The 19,313-nt window shown below is 44.5% G+C and overlaps 1 protein-coding gene across 1 annotated transcript in view; it reads right to left on the bottom strand.

Moving 5' to 3' along the window:
* Nucleotides 1–19,313, bottom strand: part of TUBGCP3 (tubulin gamma complex associated protein 3) — a 73,520-nt gene that overhangs the window by 31,834 nt on the left and 22,373 nt on the right. The window contains exons 6-11 of the mRNA XM_027589804.2: nt 18,921–19,093; nt 16,812–16,930; nt 16,042–16,167; nt 15,025–15,093; nt 14,555–14,687; nt 12,598–12,764 (exon numbers count right to left, since the gene is read on the bottom strand). Of these exons, the coding sequence (XP_027445605.1) occupies nt 12,598–12,764; nt 14,555–14,687; nt 15,025–15,093; nt 16,042–16,167; nt 16,812–16,930; nt 18,921–19,093 (787 nt within the window). The remainder of the gene's footprint in view (nt 1–12,597; nt 12,765–14,554; nt 14,688–15,024; nt 15,094–16,041; nt 16,168–16,811; nt 16,931–18,920; nt 19,094–19,313) is intronic.

The raw sequence follows: 19,313 nt of genomic DNA, 5'->3' as shown, positions 1-19,313 counted from the left end.
GTCTGGAACTCAGAGGGGCCGAAGCTAACATACTCCGCTCCTGGACTGAGGGCTCCAGAGAGACCTGGACATACCAGTGGGCAGCACCCCTCTACCAAGAGCGCTGCAGGAAGTGACCTTCCCAAGAACCGCCCCTGCTCAGAAGCTTCTCCACTGTCCACTGTGCTCTTCACCTTCTCTGACTCCACTGACCAGCCTGACCTCTGACAACAGAAATGGCACGGGTGTTAAGGGAGAGCTAAATTGCTAGATTCCAGCTCACCTGCTCCCACAACGAGGCCACTCTCATTTTTCAGGCAGATGTCCTAACAGAATCATGCTTTCATCTCTATAAACTCGATTTCAAATAGAGCTGCTCAGTCAAAGCCAAGTCTTAATTCTTACAGACATGCCAGACTTCCTTTCCAAATAGCCATGTCCACTGACACTCCCACAAGCAGCACGTTCCATGTTCTCATCCTTGCTCATTCCAGATTTTGCCAGTTGGTGTGCCATTTTTTTCCTCTGAACTAGGACACCTCATCAGACACTCTCACTGTTATTAATTATATCAACAGATCAAAAGGGAGGAAAGTTGACTAGATCAAGAGAGGCTGAGGAGGTATTTGAGAGCATCTTTATTTCCCAGCCTCCAGTGGTCACCAGTGGGCTTTGTTTCATCATCATGAACCTGGAGTTAAGTGCATCTGTGTTCCAATCCATACACTTGTTATCCTTATTGGCACTCCAGGGTTCCCACTCTGGGATGACGAGAGCCTCTTCAAGCTGCGAAGTCCTTTAGACTTGAGCCGAGTTGTCTTCTTTGCTTCTAGATGCTCTAGGCTCATCTCCCTTTCTCCCTAGACCTAGACTCAGCCCCTCCTCCAAGGAGCCCCAGGTTCCTTTTAAATGGTACTTGGACCACAACCTCAGTACTTGGTAGTGTCTTAAGTTAGAAGCTGGATGGTTTGAGACTCGGCACGGGCCATGTTACGCATGGCAACTTGGCTCCCTAGCGGGACTGTAAAATCCAGTTAAGTCATAACATATCTGAAGTGCCTCTTTGGTGATTCTGACACAAGTTCCAAATAACCAGGTGAACAACACAGAACCCTCACTAAGGAAAGTGTATCCACAAGGACGAAATGTATTTAAAGAATTTTAAAAATATTTTTAGTAATTATATAGCAATACAAAATTAATGGTTTCCTAGCAAAACATAAATAACCAAAATTAACCCAAGAAGAGAGAACTTGAAACCAGAAAGGTAAAATGTTATCACTAAGGCACAGAGCCTACTTAACTTAAAAAAAAAAAAAAAAAAAAGACATTCTTATGTTGAAGTATTCTAGACCACAGAAAAATACACAGAATGCTTCAGTTTATTTTATGGGTCTCATATAACACTACCAAAACCTGATAAAAATAATACCCCAAATGGGCACCTGGATGGCTCAGTTGGTTAAGTGGCTGACTCAATTTCAGCTCAGGTCATGATCTTGGGGTCCTGAGATCGAGCCTCGTGTCGGGCTCCAGGCTCAGCACAGAGTCTGCTTGAGGATTCTCTCCCTCTCCCTCTGCCCCTTCTCTCTCTCATAAATAAATCTTTAAAAAAAAATAATACCCAAAATGGAAAGTATAGGCCAGTTTCCTTTGTGAATAGAGATGAAAAAATTATGAATAAAATAGTATCCTTGCATTACCAGAGTAAGGTATTTTTCGTCAGAGTACACTACACTTCCAACATACTACTACTTGTCTAAAGACAAGGGAATATGTAACAAATTATAAAATAGTATCATGTAGTCATTAAAACTAAATAAAGTTCATCCTTAACTAACACAAACCGTTCTGAGAACCAGGTGAAAAAAAACACAGATTTTCTTCCCAGAAAAAAAATAGTGCATATATCCACAAAATACACTTTTATGTGCTGATATTCAGGAGTTTCAGAGATCATGCTTTACAAAAGTCTTGGTGCAGAATAGTAAAATTTAATGGCATGAAGTTTTCATTATTAAAAAAACACGTTATTTGGTTAAGCAGGAATGCAAAATAGTATGTTTCAGAAATATATTCAATGAAGGTTGAAAAGTTCTTTTTCATTATTTACTTCAAATTAAAATAAAGTAAAAAGGGTTACAAAATATCATGTATGCACAGTATCTGATACACACATAAAGAAATATACCAAAAATATTAACAGGTTATCTGCTCATGATGGGATTACTAATAAACTTTCTGTTAATATGCTCAAAAATTTTTAAGTAGTAAATATTTTTAAATCAGAAAAAATATTGTCCAAAAGAACTGAGTAATTCAAACCAATGAGGGAACATAGGGTGCCAGTTAAAAAAAAAAAAAAAAAAAACTTCTCAGTAACATCACTTTTCCAAGGCAATCAGAGAAAAAAGTTTTTTTTTTTTCTGTTCATGGAAATCTACTCCCCAGGATAAATATTTAAAGAAACAAGATTTTTAATGATGTTAAGGTCTTATATTTGATCCCTGTTAAGTCAGGCCTAGCTTAGGTGGTATGAATTATACACAGCCCATCTCCTTGTAAGTAGACATTTGAATAAAGGCCAGTATTTTTATGACCAAGAGGACGAGATCACTATTTTCAACTCAAATTTCTTATCTTTAGATACAAATTGAAATTACCAAGGTATTTATTGATCTTTTTTTAAGATTTTTTTTTATTTATATTCCCCCTTTCTAATTTTAAATACATAACTAGTGACAGCTTTGAGGGATAATCGGTACTACTATAATTAAGCTATCATCACCTGAAGATACATGTCAATTATTCCTGACAAATTTTTTAAAACACTATAAGCCCACCATGAGTAATCTAAAAGGTCACCCGACTGCTCTGTGGCCTACCGTTCAAAAGATTAGATGAACTGCATATAAACTGTATTTATCAGTTATTCACTTAAAAGAGAAGAGCTAGTTTCTACAAACAACACACTAATTTACCCTGATAGTTGGAGTGTAGCCGGGTTTTTATCAGTAAGAGCAATAAGACAATTTATTTTAAAAGATAAAAAACTCAGACAATTCAGTTATCTTTAGAAATTATGAAAGCATCACTTCATCTGAGGGCAAAGCAGCGTGCAATCAATCTCCCAGCAAACACTGAAAGGAATAGGTACATCCTAGCATTTAATTAATCCTCTGAAAAATATATAGTTATAGAGGGAAAAAAACCAAGGCCAGAACATAATTGCTTTTATTTCATTGATGCATTTTCCACTCAAGGTTCTTTAATTTTCACCATGTGTCAAACACAGAAAGAACTGAGAAAAAAATATAACATAATTGTACCATGAATTCTCATTAACTGTTGGACAAATGCCAAGGCCTCCCTACTAAAACCAGAAATGAAGAGGGTAATTTTCTTAGCAAGCAGCACAGTTTCTAAGAAACAGATCCATTATTACACACAGACCCTCACCTCCAATGTCAACAGGCAGGCAACTCCCAGGAGCCCCCACCCCCGCCACCCTGAGACAGGGAGAGAGGCTCTGGGCCCCAACGGGGGAGGACCCGAGCCGGGGAAAGGTAATGTGCGAGGTAAGTGGGTGCATCACCGAGTGCATCAGGGGTGGAGCACAGAACTGCCAGATATTTTATATGGTAAACTTTTAAATTCAATAATTCTTAGCAAAAGTATAAAAGAAACAGAGTAACAAGAGCGCTGAATGCATCCACAGATATCTCAAAAAGCAGTCACTGCATTCTCTCTGGTTCATTCACTGACCTTCCAATCCAAGGACGTAGATTTTCAGTTTTAGAGCATCTAAGTAAACATCTGAAGCAAGTTTGAAAATTTTCGAACTTTCTGAAAGCAAAAGACCTTACTTTTACCTTTGCCCTTCTTTTCTTGCTCCTAGTTGAAGCCCCTCACCTGTTGACAAGAATTATCCAAAAGACAAAAAATAAAAATAAATTAACACTGAACTATCTTGGGGCGCCTGGGTGGCTCAGTCTGCCTTCGGCTCAGGTCATGATCTCAGGGTCCTGGGATCGAGCCCCGCATCGGGCGCTCTGCTCAGCGGGGAGTCTGCTTCTCCCTCTCCCCGTCTCCCACTCGTGCTCTCTCTCTGGCTCTCTCTCTCTCAAATAAATAATTAAAAAAAAAAAAAGAAAGGGAAAGAAAGAAAAAAAAACAAAACACTGAACTATCTTGTTCTTACCTTAAACTGGCATAATTTGCTCACCTCAATCACTAGGGAGAAAACCCATGTGAGCTACTAAAGGCCTAATAGATACAGTTTCTCTAGGTAGCACTAGTTACAAAATGAAAACCAAATGTTTTCATTTGTACTACTTTGCAACAGCCAAAAATAATTAGAAACTTCTTCCCAAATGTTGAAAGTACTTTCTAATCATTTACAATATCTATAAATTCTTAGAGTGCTCTATTTTTATCCACCTTTGCACTTCCTAACAGAGGATAAGCAAAATGCAAGTTGGATACCAGTTCCTGCTGGTTGGGCTAAAGGGTCCTACATTTTTGTGACAATTCACAGTAAAATCCCAACTGGTGGACCCAGTGGCAGTTTTTAATGATTCTATACCAGAAACAGTGAAGCTTGGAGGCCACCTGGCATTTCTGGTAAAAGAAAAAGAAACTCCTTCTGGGGCTGCGAAACAGCCAAAGCCAGAGCAGCTGAGGCAGGACACTGACCACTGCTCAGCAGCAGGAGAGAGAGAGAGAGAAGCCTTTCCAGGGAACACGGTAAATCCTGGTACAGGAAGGAGCTTCCTGGAAGGACAGAACTAGACTGTAGGTAACACGAGCTCTCGAGAGCCAGCAGCAAAGAGACTGAGATCTCCTGCTCTCAGTAGGAGCCTCGTGCAAGAAAGTCACTGAGGAGTGGGCAGCTGGGTCAGAGAAGGAAGGTCCAAGAGCTCCAGCAGGGACAGGCAAGGGCAGAGAAAGTTCCGGGTCCCACACCTGACCGGCACTCCACACGTCCCGAGGCAGGAGAAGAGCTTGCTGTACACGCTCACGCCTGTGCTGACTCTGCAGGAAACTAGCTCCCACCCACAGCAACAGGCCCAGTCCACAACTTTTCTTGGGGGTCTTGTTCTAACTGGGGGTTCTGGAGCTGGGGTCCATGAGCACAGAATGCAGGAAGGCAGGTCTATAAATGTGGAAGGGAAGGAAGGGAATCACACTTCGACTGGCACTAACTTGTCTGAAATTTAGTTCTTCCTTCCATTATAAATGCAAAGAACAAACTATAGTCCCCGTGACTTTGTCACCAGAAGAAATCAGATGTTCTCACATCCCCTGTGGAAAGTTGGTGCACAGATCTCAAAGTCACTAATCCTTCTTACTGAACGCGTTAATTGAAACATACATCTATTACTGCATTGCTAATTTAATACTAAATCTGGAAACACTACATAAAGTTAAACAGAGTTCTGTACCTTGTAATTTCTCTTGTACGCAGTGTTTCCTATTCTTCATTGACGATTAACTACCCCCTCAACCCAGAGAAACTCCCAAGACGCGATTCTACAAATGACAGGGGGTATGGACCACGGAGGCATTCTGGATTCATCTCCGTCTCCTCACCCCAACCTTAACGGCACACTCTGCACATGTCCTGCTTGAGTCCGGCTGGTGCTGCCGAGAAGCCCAGGCTTCGCTGTGCCTCCCAAACCTCCTCATGCCCACGTCAGACCTCCCTACGAGGTTCCCAAGGGCAGCCAAAGGGACCGAGACTGAGAACGACCGGGCTCTACTCAGGCCGGCTGAATACATGGTAGGTATCAAGGACATCTCCAAAACCAGCAACAAGGCAGAAGCAACTCAGCAAAGGAGTTAAGTCTTAGGAGCCAGATACCACTGGCTCCCCTTCACATAACACAGTCACCACTTTAAAGTGCGAATTCAGTGGTTTTTAGTATTTTCCACAAGGTTGTGTAACCACCATCGCTATCGAATTCTAGAACATCTTCATCACCTGCAGAGAAGCCCTTCAGGCAATGACCTCCCCTCTCCCTCTCTTCCCCACCTAACCCCAGACAGCACTAATCTTCTCTCTGTCTCCATGAATTTGCCTATTCTGCACATTTCATGTAAACGAAAGCATACAATATATGACCTTTTGTGTCTGGCTTATTTTACTCAGCCTAATGGTTTCAAGATTCACCCATATCCTAGCATGCATCACAATTTCATTCCTTTTTAAGGCTGAGTATTCTATGACATGGACAGACTGCATTTTGCTTGACCACCCATTAGCTGACAGACAGTGGCACAACTTCCACTTTGGACTATCATGACAATGGATAACGCTTCTATGATGCTCCTGCACAAGTTGTAAATGAATGGGTGTGCTGGCCTCTCTTGGGGACACACTTGGAACGGCCAGGTCTGCGTGTAACTTCCCGAGGAACTGCCAGCTCTGTTCCTCAGGGGCTACACTACTCCATTCCCACCAGCACTGCATTAGGTTCCAATTTCTCCGAGTCTTCACCAACACTTGTTATGTTCTGGCTTGTTCGTTCTTCTAATACCACCCCAATGAGTGTGATACATCGGTATCCAACTGTGGTTTCGGTTCACATTTCCCTGAGGACTAATGTTTTGACTCTTTTCCTGTGCTTATTATTAAAGGCCATTTGTAGATCTTCTTTGGGAAAATCTCTACTTTGGACTTGGCCTATTTCTCAATTGGGGTGTTTATCATTTTGCTCGAGTTGTGATAGTTCTTTATATATTCTGGAAGCTAGGCCCTTACCACATATATGATTTGCAAATACTTTCTCCCATTCCGTGGGTTATTCTTTTTACTTTCTCAATAATGTCCTTTCATGTACGTAAGTTTTTAATTCTGATGAAATCCAACTTAGCTCTTTTTGTTGTTAACCTTTGGTGACGTATCTAAGAAACCACTGCCCAACCCAGAGACATGAAGATTTACACCTCTGTCAATTCTACAAGCATTACAGCGTTAGGTGTGAGGTCTGTTTTGAGTTACTTTTTACACGTGGGATGCAACTGAGGCCCAAACTCATTCTTTTGTGTGTGGATAGCCAGCTATCCCAGCACCACCTGCTGAAAAGACTATTCTTTCTTCACTGAGTGGTCTCGGGGCACCTGCTAAAAACCAACTGAACAAAAATGAATGCATTGATTTCTGGACTCTCAATTCTACTCTCTCGATCTACCGGCCTATACTCATGCCAGTACCACTTCAGATTGCTGTGCCTTGTAGTACGTTGTGAAATCAGGACATGTGAGTCCTCCAACTTTGTTCTTTTTTCAAGATCTGCTGTGTGGAGATACCAGCGATTTTTTTTTTCCATTTCAGTTACTGTACTTTTCAGCTCCAGAATTTCTTCCCTGGGTCATTTTTTACAATTTCTGTTTATCTACATTGTGTGCTTTCTTTGGTCACAGAATGGGAGCATTTCCTTATACAGGTATTTAATAAACTTTTTTTTTTAAGATTTTATTTATTCATTTGAGACACAGAGATAGAGAGAGAGAGAAAGAGCACGAGCAGGGGGAGAGGCAGAGGCAGAGGGAGAAGCAGGCTCCCCGCTGAGCCAGGAGCCCAATATGGGGCTCGATCCCAGGACCCTGGGATCATGACCTGAGCCGAAGGCAGACACTTAACCGTGTGAGCCACCCAGGCGTCCCCTAATAAACTACTTTTAAAAGCGCGGTTATAAGGCTCACATAGAGCTACTTACAGTTAACCATACACTTGAAGAAATCTGATTTCACAACTAAGTTATAACTCATTACACAGCTAAGGGGAAATTAACCAACGTAGGAACTGGAGACAAAAATACCCGAATTTTAGTCATCTAAGGATCAAACACACAATTGTCTAAACAACCAAATTCTTATGGTAAATATATTATTTAGAGTAAATCAAAGAGAATCTTCCCAAAATTAATCCAAGACTTAAATGAACATTTATAAATGCATGGTTCAACGGAAAACAAAGAAGTCGAAGATCACCACAAACAAGAGAAGGGCCAGATATCTTAGGGCCAGTGGGCATTCAAATTTTATTTTAATTAATTAAGAGCAAATAACATAAGCATGCTTACCATGTGCCTGACTCAACCCCGACACATCGGCACAACCCCATGAGATTGGCACCACTATGGCACACACAGGAAAGATGTGGAAGGGCAGACTGAGAGAGGCCAAAGTACTTGCCAGGATACAGAGCCATGAGAAACTGAAGCTGAGTCATCACACTCCAGAACCTGAGCCCCTAAGCTCTACCCAACAGAGATAAAGCAGCCGGGTTATAACAAGACCCACTGCTCAGTGGTATGAGCCCACTGGCATCACAGTACTAACCATGGAAGGCTCAAAGCAAAGAAGGTAATATACTTTATGTCAAGAAGGATTCCTTTTAGCTCTACCAGTCACGATTCATTTTCGAGAAATCCTACCAGCACAACTAGTAAAGCAGACAAGCTCTTCTGGGGCATAAAGGACTAGCTGAGCAAAGTAACTAGCAAATAAAAAATATACCAATCCTGAGGATCCTAAGCCCTTCCCTAAACTCAGACCCCAAGTAAGAATATCAGTAAATATAAAACCTTAAAAAAAAAAAAAAAGATAAATCTACTATAGTACAATGTTAGTATTCAGGTAGTCTGAGGAGTGTTTTGTACAGTCCTTCTGACTTTTCTAGAAGTGTGAAATTATACAAAAAGAAAAACATTTAAGAAAAACTTTACCAATGACGCAAGATCTGAGATCAGCTGAAGTGATAGTTTTACTAATCCTAACATTGTATCCAACAGACAGGAATGCTTATTTAGTATTTTTTTCTTTAAATAAACAAAACCTACAGTTGGTTTTACACATATTCTATGCCACAAGAGTTCTTCAAAATGAGCATCCCAAATGTAAGCTATCCCAATCGTAAAGAGTTTGTTTTTGTCTTACCGCAGTGAATCCCTGTTCAAAAATAGTAAAGAAAACAGTCTACAGGAAGATCAGTTTGGAAGTCTGTGCCTGATTCTATCTACATTTGCCATTAATTCTCCGGTCCCACAATTAGTATCAACAAAATAAATAAATAAGCACAAATCACACAGAAAGCAGACCATCAATAAAGAACTGGTGGTACTTTCAAGGACTATTTTATTTTATTTTATTTTTTTTTAAAGATTTTATTTATTTATTTGAGAGAGAGAGAATGAGAGAGAGGGCACGAGAGGGAAGAGGGTCAGAGGGAGGAGCAGACTCCCTGCCGAGCAGGGAGCCCGATGCGGGACTCGATCCCGGGACTCCAGGCTCATGACCTGAGCCGAAGGCCGTGGCTTAACCGACTGAGCCACCCAGGCGCCCCTTTCAAGGACTATTTTAAAAACACAAATGCATACAATGAATTAGTGGTATAATTAAGGACTACTTGAAAACCCTCACTGCTAGAAAATGTAAACCAAATTATTCTCAAGAAAAAAAGACAAAAGTATTACAAGTTAAATCAGGTACTAAATTTAAAAAAGATAATGAGCCAGTCTGTGGCTCTAACTTTTAATTGGTAGCAATATATATGCCAGTAGGGTCCAGACAACAATTCCTACCCCAACCTCTGAAGAAAATCAGGTTCAAGTCAACTGGCAGCTATTCAAAGTTAGTATCACCCAAATTCATATAATTTACATATTAATTATTGGGTGGGGAAGGAGGTGGAATACAAATGTTTTATTAATAAAAAGGAGCAATTTTCATCTTTTTATAATCTTGACTTTTTTTCCTATATAAATCTTTTATTTCTAAATGTCATTCCAGGAAAATCTTGACTCTTTTATTTGGGAATGAGATAAAGTCCAATTTCAGTAAGAATTTGGGAATGCATCTATTTCCCATTAGGTGCTGCACGCTGGAATGTGGTATATATGGTAGATGTGGCAAAAGGAATGTTGGGGGAGGGTCAGCAATCGAATCTGTGACTCTCTGTACAACTCTCACAACTTTTTCCTAAGTCTGAAATAATGTGAAAATAAACAGTTAAAAGAAAAATAATTTTAAAAATGCAATCACAGACACAAGATATCCAAGTGTATAAAACCATCCCATGATTCAAGTCAAGACAGACAAATCCACTGGGAAAATGGGCAAAGGACAGGCACAGCAATTAAAATAAAAATAACCAATAAACACGAAAAGCTGGCCAATCTCCCTAGTAACCAGTAAAACACATCACAGGAGATGCTGCACATCACACAGTGGAGTAAAACCCTTCCAAGAACGGAGTAGCGAGTGCTGACCAGGCTGGAGCAGCAGGAGCCACAGAGCGCCGACGGGGGGGGGGGGGACCGGCAGGGCCATTCCAGAGCTGGAAAGGGCAGAACCAAAATTTAAAGGATGCATTCCCCAACAGCGAGCAATCCCACCTCCCAGTGCTGACCTTAGAGAAACTGGTCAATATATACAGGGAGGCATGAAAAAGGATGTTCTTTTCAAGGACGTTCAAAAGGTTTACAACTACCAAGACCAGAACCTCCATCAGAAGAGCTGCTACATAGAAAGTGGGATGTCCACGTTAGTATGTGTAGCACTAAAGGACAATGGTAACACCACCACGGAAGGAGCCACAAGACGCGATGAGCAACCCACACCTGCACCTGGAGATGCCACTGAGTGCTTCGAAAACACCCCTCAAAACCAACCCCTACGGTTGGCTCTGCGGCCATGCTTTTTTTTTTCCTTTAAAATTTTTTTTATTATGTTAATCACCATACATCATTAGTTTTTGACGTACTGTTCCATGAGTCATTGTTTGTGCATAACACCCAGTGCTCCACGCAGAACGTGCCCTCTTTAATACCCATCACCAGGCTAACCCATCCCCCCACCCCCTCCCCTCTAGAACCCTCAGTTTGTTTCTCAGAGTCCGTAGTCTCTCATGGTTCGTCCCCCCTCTGATTTCCCCCCTTCATTCTTCCCCTCCTGCTATCTTTTTTTTTTTCCTTAACATATATTGCATTATTTGTTTCAGAGGTACAGATCTGTGATTCAACCATCTTGCACAATTCACAGTGCTCACCATAGCACATACCCTCCCCAATGTCTATCACCCAGCCACCCCATCCCTCCCCCCCGCCCAACACTCCAGCAACCCTCGGTTTGTTTCCTGAGATTAAGAATTCCTCATATCAGTGAGGTCATATGATACATGTCTTTCTCTGATTGACTTATTTCGCTCAGCATAACACCCTCCAGTTCCATCCATGTCGTTGCAAATGGCAAGATCTCATTCCTTTTGATGGCTGCATAATATTCCATTGTGTATATATACCACTTCTTCTTTATCCATTCACCTGTCGATGGACATCTTGGCTCTTTCCACAGTTTGGCTATTGTGGACATTGCTGCTCTAAACATCGGGGTGCACGTACCCCTTCGGATCCCTACATTTGTATCTTTGGGGTAAATACCCAGTAGTGCAATTGCTGGATCGTATGGTAGCTCTATTTTCAACTGTTTGAGGAACCTCCACACTGTTTTCCAGAGTGGCTGCACCAGCTTGCATTCCCACCAAGAGTGTAGGAGGGTTCCCCTTTCTCCGCATCCCCGCCAACATCTGTCGTTTCCTGACTTGTTAATTTTAGCCATTCTGACGGGTGTGAGGTGGTATCTCATGGAGGTTTTGATTTGGATTTCCCTGATGCCGAGCGATGTGGAGCACTTTTTCATGTGTCTGTGCGGCCATGCTTGTTTTAAAAGCCACTGGCTCCAGCACGACTGGTCTATCAGGAAACTACGGGAGCACAACGTGAATTTCATGACTGCTTCCATCAAGTTCATCCACGAGAAACTAGGGAGACCAGGAACCCAGCACAGGGGGTGCACGAATCGCAGACACCCCACACTCCACTGGCCGCATCCATCCATCCTGCGCACCCACGGCCGCAACCCCCTGCTGCGCTGCAGGTAAGCACCCCCCCACCCACGGCCACAGGCCCACAGCGCGCTTCTTCAAGGTAAAGGCCATATTCACTCAGAACACAAGGACGGTGTAACCACTTAACGTGTGTCAACGATACCACACCTTCTGTGAGGCTCCTGTCCTGTTTTGAGTGTCACTGACAAGGGTTGTGAGTGTGCTGCCCCCCGCCCCGCTCTGTGTCAGAGAACCTGTGGATTACTGTGTGATTCCGCAGAGCACAGGGTCTTCAGGAACACATACGCTGCCTTCCAGCAGAACTGTCTCTATGGGTACATGGCACATACAAATACTCCACTGAAATTGCTGGCACCAGAGAAGTCCAAGTTTAGCCCGTGTGGTAAAATCTTGCAGAGCCACAGAGCATGTGACACTCCCCACGAGAATGAGGGGAGGCACACGGAGACCTAGTCCCGGGCAGGGGACGGAACCTCCCGAGTTTCCCACCATTAAAACTGGGATAATAATTTTGCACTGAGCACACACAGCTCTGCTGCTCAGAGGGAACTGGCTTTCACAGGTCTGCACAAACCATGCACGGCGTTCAAGGAAGCATGCTGGCCTTCCCAGTGAAGGGAAAACAGCCATCACGGAGACAAGATCAAGAGAGCACGGGCGCCCACGCCTCCTGAAGCCCAGTGTGAGGCTGGAAGGGCACTCCTTACCTCATGGTAAGTGTCCTCGAGCTCCCCGTCGTAGATCCAGCGGTAAAGGAAGCTCAGCACAGGATGGGACACCAAGCTGAGAATGTGCTGCACCAGCGACCTCACGTACGGGTCTCCCGTCTTCGTGTACGCGTGCACAGCGGAGGCCAGCTCACCCCCTTTCCTTCCTGTGGGACACACGGAAAACACCCAAGTTACACTCCCCAGACACAGTTAACACAACACTCCCCAGCATGGCCAAGTAATGCAGATAGTGTGTCTGTTTCCTTACTATCACTCTGGACCTGGGAGCAGTGCTCAGCATGTCTAGGAGCCCGGAGCGCGAGGGTCTGCCCCGGGTTGCACGAGTCCGAGCGGGGCACTCACCTCCCTCCTCATGGCCACTCCCGAGCTATTCAAGAGCAAAACCCTGACTCGCTCTTCAATCTACAAAATGAACTTTCACCTTTTCTGACTGAGACACACATTAAGATTCACACTTGAGGGGCGCCTGGGTGGCTCAGTCGTTAAGCATCTGCCTTCAGCTCAGGTCATGATCCCAGGGTCCTGGGATCGAGCCCCACATCGGGCTCCCTGCTCCGCGGGAAGCCTGCTTCTCCCTCTCCCACGGCCCCTGCTTGCGTCCCCTTTCTCACTGTGTGTCTGTCAAATAAATAAATAAAATCTTTAAAAAATTAAAAAAAAGAAGATTCACACTTGATACTGCATTCCAAGATACAAATAAATATCCATAAAAGTTCTACAGAATACTCGCACTTTCCCGCTTTCTGTCTCCCTCCTGTTCTCTGCGGGTGTGATATGCTATCTCAATGTGCGGAACAGCTGCACCCTCCAGTCAGGCCACGGCTTACAGTGAGGCAGCCGGCTCTACCCCCACAGGGCCCTGTGTCCTGGGGGCACAGCTCAGCAGCAAGGCCTGGGAGTGGCAAAAATCAGGTCCAAAAACACAAGCACACAAAAGTTGGTGTTAAGAATTCAGGAAGTTAATAGACTGCTGAAAGATTTTAGGGAAGGACTGATGTGATCTGATGTGAATGAGATGCTTCCGAAGTGCCTGAGGGAGGGGCAGAGAGGTCAGACAGCCGAAGGAGCAGGAGGCCCAGGACTGGAGGGGTAAGTGAACCCTGAAAGGGGAAGACAGAGGAGCAGTCTGGTAGGAACCCACATGGGGGTGCTCAGCATCCGAGAAAACAGACACGCTTATTCACGGTGTTCCACTGCTTTCTCTTTTTGAGGGGAGGTGCCCGGAGGTGGGGGAGGCAGGGCACGGAGGGCATGGTGATGTCAGATCCAGACATACTAGAGTTCTGGTCCTGGATCACCCAGCTGGAGGATGGCAGTAGACACGGGGCCGTGACCTAGCGGCTGACCACCAGCATCTCACACGTCTCACTCAGCCCTCACAATCCTAAGACGTGGAGGCTATCAGTGGCCAAGCATTACAGACAAAGAGAAAAGACAAAGAGGTTCTTGGCCAAGGTAGCACAGTGAGAAAAAATGTTCAGAAGACAAGTAGAAACGCAGACCAAGACCCCAGGAGAGGCTTCAGCCGGACGTGCACACTTGATAGCATGGAACACACAGCGGGTGAGCCTAGACATGGGCCATAATCTTGGGAGGGGGAAACCCCCAGGAAAGGCTGCTAGGTCAGAGACAAACAGAAGAGGCAGAGAGATGAATGGTTACAGCACCGAGGACCACAAAATCCTGAAAAACTAGACCCTTTCCTTTCTTCATTTCAGTGAAATACTAAGCTTCCACAAATACAAAGACGGGGCCGTGTTAGCAACTGGTTATTTCCCCTGTAAGTTACCTATTAGCTTGGATGTAACTGGCATACTTATGGCTGTCATTCGAAAGGATACACGAGAGCAGGCACAAAAATAAACATAGATGACATTCCCTAAAATCTCTCTGAAATACCACAGGTCCACGAGACGCAGAACAACAGAACAACCTTGGCAGTGGTCCACCAGGGCTGCGAGAGTCTTCAGTCTTATCTTGGGGTCGTACGTCCAAACCAGCAGGCGCCGGAGTGTCAAGCTACTCTCAAGGCCCAAATTCACACCCTGGTCATCCTCTAACTGTAGCTGAGAAACAGTAAAGACGTAATGTGTAAGTACAAGTCACCAAAGAGGTCCATTGTTTCTTAATCCACGTAACGTGCACGTGAAGCAGATGTCCCCTCTGAAAGAAGAGCAGCTCCTTCAAGCTACTAGTGATATGTTTACATGGGAGACAGGACCCCGGCAATGAGCAGTACTTGCCTCTGGAATACACCGAAACTTCACGGATATCCGGACCTTACAAACACTATTAGCAAACAAATTTTTATCTTTTAAAAGTATTTATGAAGAAACAAAAATTCTATGTAGTCGCAAGTTTGTAACACTGCAAATCACAAAGAAATTAAAATACAAAGTTTACCTGGGAATGTAAAACAGAGAGCAACCGGTAGTATTCTTTCAGCTCCTGATGCAAGGCAGCACAAAAACTCTGCAGGAAAAAGTAGGTATTATGAAGCGCAACACCGTCCTCACACCAGACACGGCCTCACACGTCGGCCCGCGTGGAGCGCACAGGCGCAGTGCATCACCGCGCTCTGGGCGCTCTGCGGGGTCTCACTCCTGTCAAAACGGTCCTCCGCAGGCTCCACCACCACATCTACAGTCAACAATGTCAGGGAGGTGTTATGCCTCAGCACGAACTTTGCAGAAAAGAAATGAAGAAAAAAAACAAAACAGATTACAGCTCAAAGTGAATTTACTTTAGACAATAGTCTTTTTAAGATCACATTCCTTCTAAATCTTCAGAGTTAAAATCTAAGTTTCGCTAATGTTTTTAATTAGCAAAATTTAAGAACTCGCAACTCCATGCAAGTTCCTCCCAATCTTTCACTGTTGCGGTTTTTACCGTTCATTTTCCACACTCACATTATTAAAAACTTCACCGTACCTCTGTGATCTTAAATACTGCAAAGGTGTCAAATCACAAGCTGTAAAAAAGACCTTCACATAGTCCTGAGACAAGAACTTTCTAGAATGAACTCTAGGATGTAAACCCAGGCATACTCAGTGGGAAGAACCCGCAAAGGATAAAACCCGTTTTCTTTAAACATCAGCCTCCACGCTTTTCTGCATATTTTAAAGCGATACACGACCCGTCACGTGCAGGTTTATTTTAACGCATTTACGTCCTCTTCTGGGTTCACACTCCACCAACAGCTACCGTGAACGACGTGCAGTGTTCGGCCATCTCTGTCGACACACACTGTGGCCTCTACTTTCCTAAGTAGACACGATGGCTACAGTGTTCTACCATCAAAATTCCTTTATTTAAAAAGAACCCTCTTTTTAAGAATTACTTTCATAATAAGACTTTACGTAGACTAAGCACTCCCCAAAATGAATGGTGTCCTAAATGTCCTGGTGACGATGAACGTACCTGGCCCACAAGTCCAAATGAACGGTCTAGACTCCTCTGGTCAGTGTATTTTCTGATTTTATTATGTAACCATCCCAACTCCGCAAGTCTGACTGTCGTATCCCTCAAAGATTTACTTAGGTTTGCCTAAAAAATAAATATATTAAGAGTTAAGAATTAACACTAGAATTTCAATTATTATTTTTCTCAATCATTTGTAGTTTCAGTATAATTCTTAGGTTCCAACACGGAACCTAAAAGTGACTAATACACGACCAATAAAGACAAAACGAGATTCTGGGAAACAAAGGCACCAGGCACTGGAAGGGAGGTAAAAGCCGCACCACCCTGAGGGGTGACTGGCGGCGCCCCCAGCGCGGCAGGGGGCCTGTGCCCTCAGCCACCTCTTCCAACAGCTGGGAGTTGCAGAAGGCCACAACAGCAACAAGGGGCTGTGGGAAAGGAGGTTCTGGAAGGTGAAAGCAGGACAGCAGAGGCACCTTATCTGGAACCGTGTGTCGACAGCAAAGATGCCACGCTGTGCCTGTCCCTCGGGCACCTCTCGACGCCACGGCACAGAAGGCAGGAGGAGAAGGGCCCAAACACGAGCCCGCGAGCCACGAGCACACAAGAAACAGACCGCGGGCCCTGACCACGCACCCGACCGGCACAGCCAGTTTTGGAGATGCGGGCCCCGGTGCCCCAATCCCACCCTGTCACAGCTGCCAGCGGGCCTGGCTGACGTCGGTCTCTCCTGCTCAAGCAGGTCTGACAGGGGCTACTCATTGTACCTTGGCCTCCACTTTGTAACAGTTCTCTGTGTTGCTCATCTTGATGTTCTTGCCGTCTATGCCCTGGAAGACGTACAAAATGTCTCTGACGAGAGCTGCTTCGGTCACTTCCCCAGCACCTGAAAGACAGTTTTTATACGAGAGCAATTACCAAACAACATATTTTAAGATGGAATAAATTTTAGGACACAGCTAGTTTTACGTTACGTATGACAAAATTTTAAAACTAAAAAAAATGAGCCTAAGATGGAAAAAGTATGAAGTTCTAAGAAACAAGAATTTTCTGAAAAGGATATGGAGAGCATGTAATTTCTTATACAAAAAGTCTTAAAAAAAAAAAAAAAGGGCAGTGGGGCACATGGCTGGTGGAGCGTCCGTCTCTTGATCTCGGGGTCGTGAGTTCAAGCCCCACACTGGATGTGGAGATTACTTAAAAATAAAACCTTAAAAAATACATAAATGAACAAACAAAGCAGTATGTGGGGGCTTAATACACCATCAAGGAGCAACACACGCACAAAAAGAACAGCACTAATCAATCAGAAGGGATGGGTAACTATGTCTTAAGGCAGCACTTGGAAAACTGGGTTGTTAACACGGCACACAGACAGATGTAGGTCTGCTCTCAACCACATGAAGAGGAGCGGATAGAGTGGGAAAGTTATGATTTCCATAAACCTTGGAACAAACTAAGTTGGAATTTAGGTGTCACCCAATGACAAGGAGGCAGTGCTCAGAAATTCAAGTTATCAGTGGGAGGAAAAATGTAATGAGTATACAGGCAAGGCTGGCCCTCCCAGAACCAGGGTAGTGAGTCAGAAGGTGAGGCCAGGTTTGTATTTCAGTCGTGGAGAGAATATTCCATAAATATCAATTGCATCAAACTGCTGGTAGAACTGTTCAAATGTTACCTACCTATCATTATGGACTGGTCTATCTACTTTCTCCCACCAATTACTTAGAAAGAAGTGGGAATATCCATCTGTAACTGTGGGTCTGTGTTCCCTGTAGGGCTGTTAGTTTTCCTTTGTCTGACTGAAGCTCTGTCAGCAGGTGAGTATACACTCAGGAATATTATCCCTTCCTGAAGAACTGACCCCTTCATTGTTCTGAACGTCCCTCTGGCCCTGGCAACACTCCCACCACGGTCTCCTTTGATAGTGACACGGCCACCGTCTTCCTGCAGTCAGTGTCTACGAGATGTATTTCTCGATCCATTTACTTCCAACCTACTTGGGTCTCTGTATTTAGAATCCATCTCTTTTGAGCAGTACATAACTGTTTAAAGAGAATTTTTTAAATGTCTTTTAAATGAAGTGTCTAACCCACATACATTTCATGTGACTACGGACATGACTGGTTTAAATTTACCACTGCAGCATGCCTCCTATTCACCCTGCTCTTCTTTCTAGCTTTGCTCGTCCTCTCCTGCTCTCCTGGATGGGTAAGTACAATGTGATGTCTTTTTATCTGTTAGCTTTTATACACTACACAGGCTTGAAGGCACTGGCTAGAGACCAGGAGTCACACAGAGAGGAGCAGAGAAGGGCACTCTTCCTGTCTGGATGCCAGCCCCCCAGCCAAAGCGCCCCCAAGCTGTCCCATGTTACGGGGCAGACAGAAGCGGTAAGTGCAGCCGCACAGGCCGGGCTCCGTGCTCTGGGCCGTGTTCCCAGGTGCACACGAGAAAGCCCTGGCCCTCGCCTTCCACGTCAGCACAGACAGCAGCCAGAGGGATTTCAGAATCTGCAGATGAGGCGCCGACAATAAAGCCCATTCCTCTATCCTCAGATGCTCATGTTCCCAACGCTGCTATTCACAGGGCTCCTCTTGAAAGAAGCTCAAACTTCCTTTTGGGACCTAGTGGAGCTTTAAGACTCTCCACGTGCCCACTTAGCCATCAAAGAAATCTTCAGTGCGTCTCTCCAGCGCCCCAGGCACTGCCAGACCTCCAAGGCACGTCAGACCACACTTAGGGTCCCAACCTCTCATCACGAGAACCACCACCACTCAGCAGTTGTAGACAAGGGCCCTCATCCGCACTTTAAGGGAAGCGTAAATTCTAAATATACGCAAAGAGAATCCACGTTAAAGTCTGTCTTTACTCACCACCCGCATCCCCTTCCCTCCTTGGTCTCGTCGTGTTGCGAGAAACAGCGTTTGGGAGACCTTTTGAGGTAGTGGCTTGTGAAGAAGGCTGGCTTGCAGTGAAAGTCCATGCAAGGCGTGACCCCAGCTGCTGCCGAAGACAGTCCCCCACTCCGGGAGCGTGATGAGGCTGTCTGAAAGAAGGGAAGAGCACTTCGTATCTCCGAACACCCAGTCACTCACTTGGAAGACAAACCACTGCTGGGAACTGCTCATGTCACCACATTAGATGATGTAATGTTAGAGACCTGGACAAACCACTGCTGGGAACTCTGCTCATGTCACCACATTAGATGATGTAATGTTAGAGACCTGCGCCAGCTGAGTGACGTCACCCTACCCCAATCCAGCAAA

Source organism: Zalophus californianus, chromosome 3 (assembly GCF_009762305.2).
Source record: "Zalophus californianus isolate mZalCal1 chromosome 3, mZalCal1.pri.v2, whole genome shotgun sequence".
Taxonomy (NCBI): Eukaryota; Metazoa; Chordata; class Mammalia; order Carnivora; family Otariidae; genus Zalophus; species Zalophus californianus.
The sequence above is the reverse complement of the archived record's forward strand: the minus strand, read 5'-3'. Positions and strand labels throughout refer to the sequence as shown.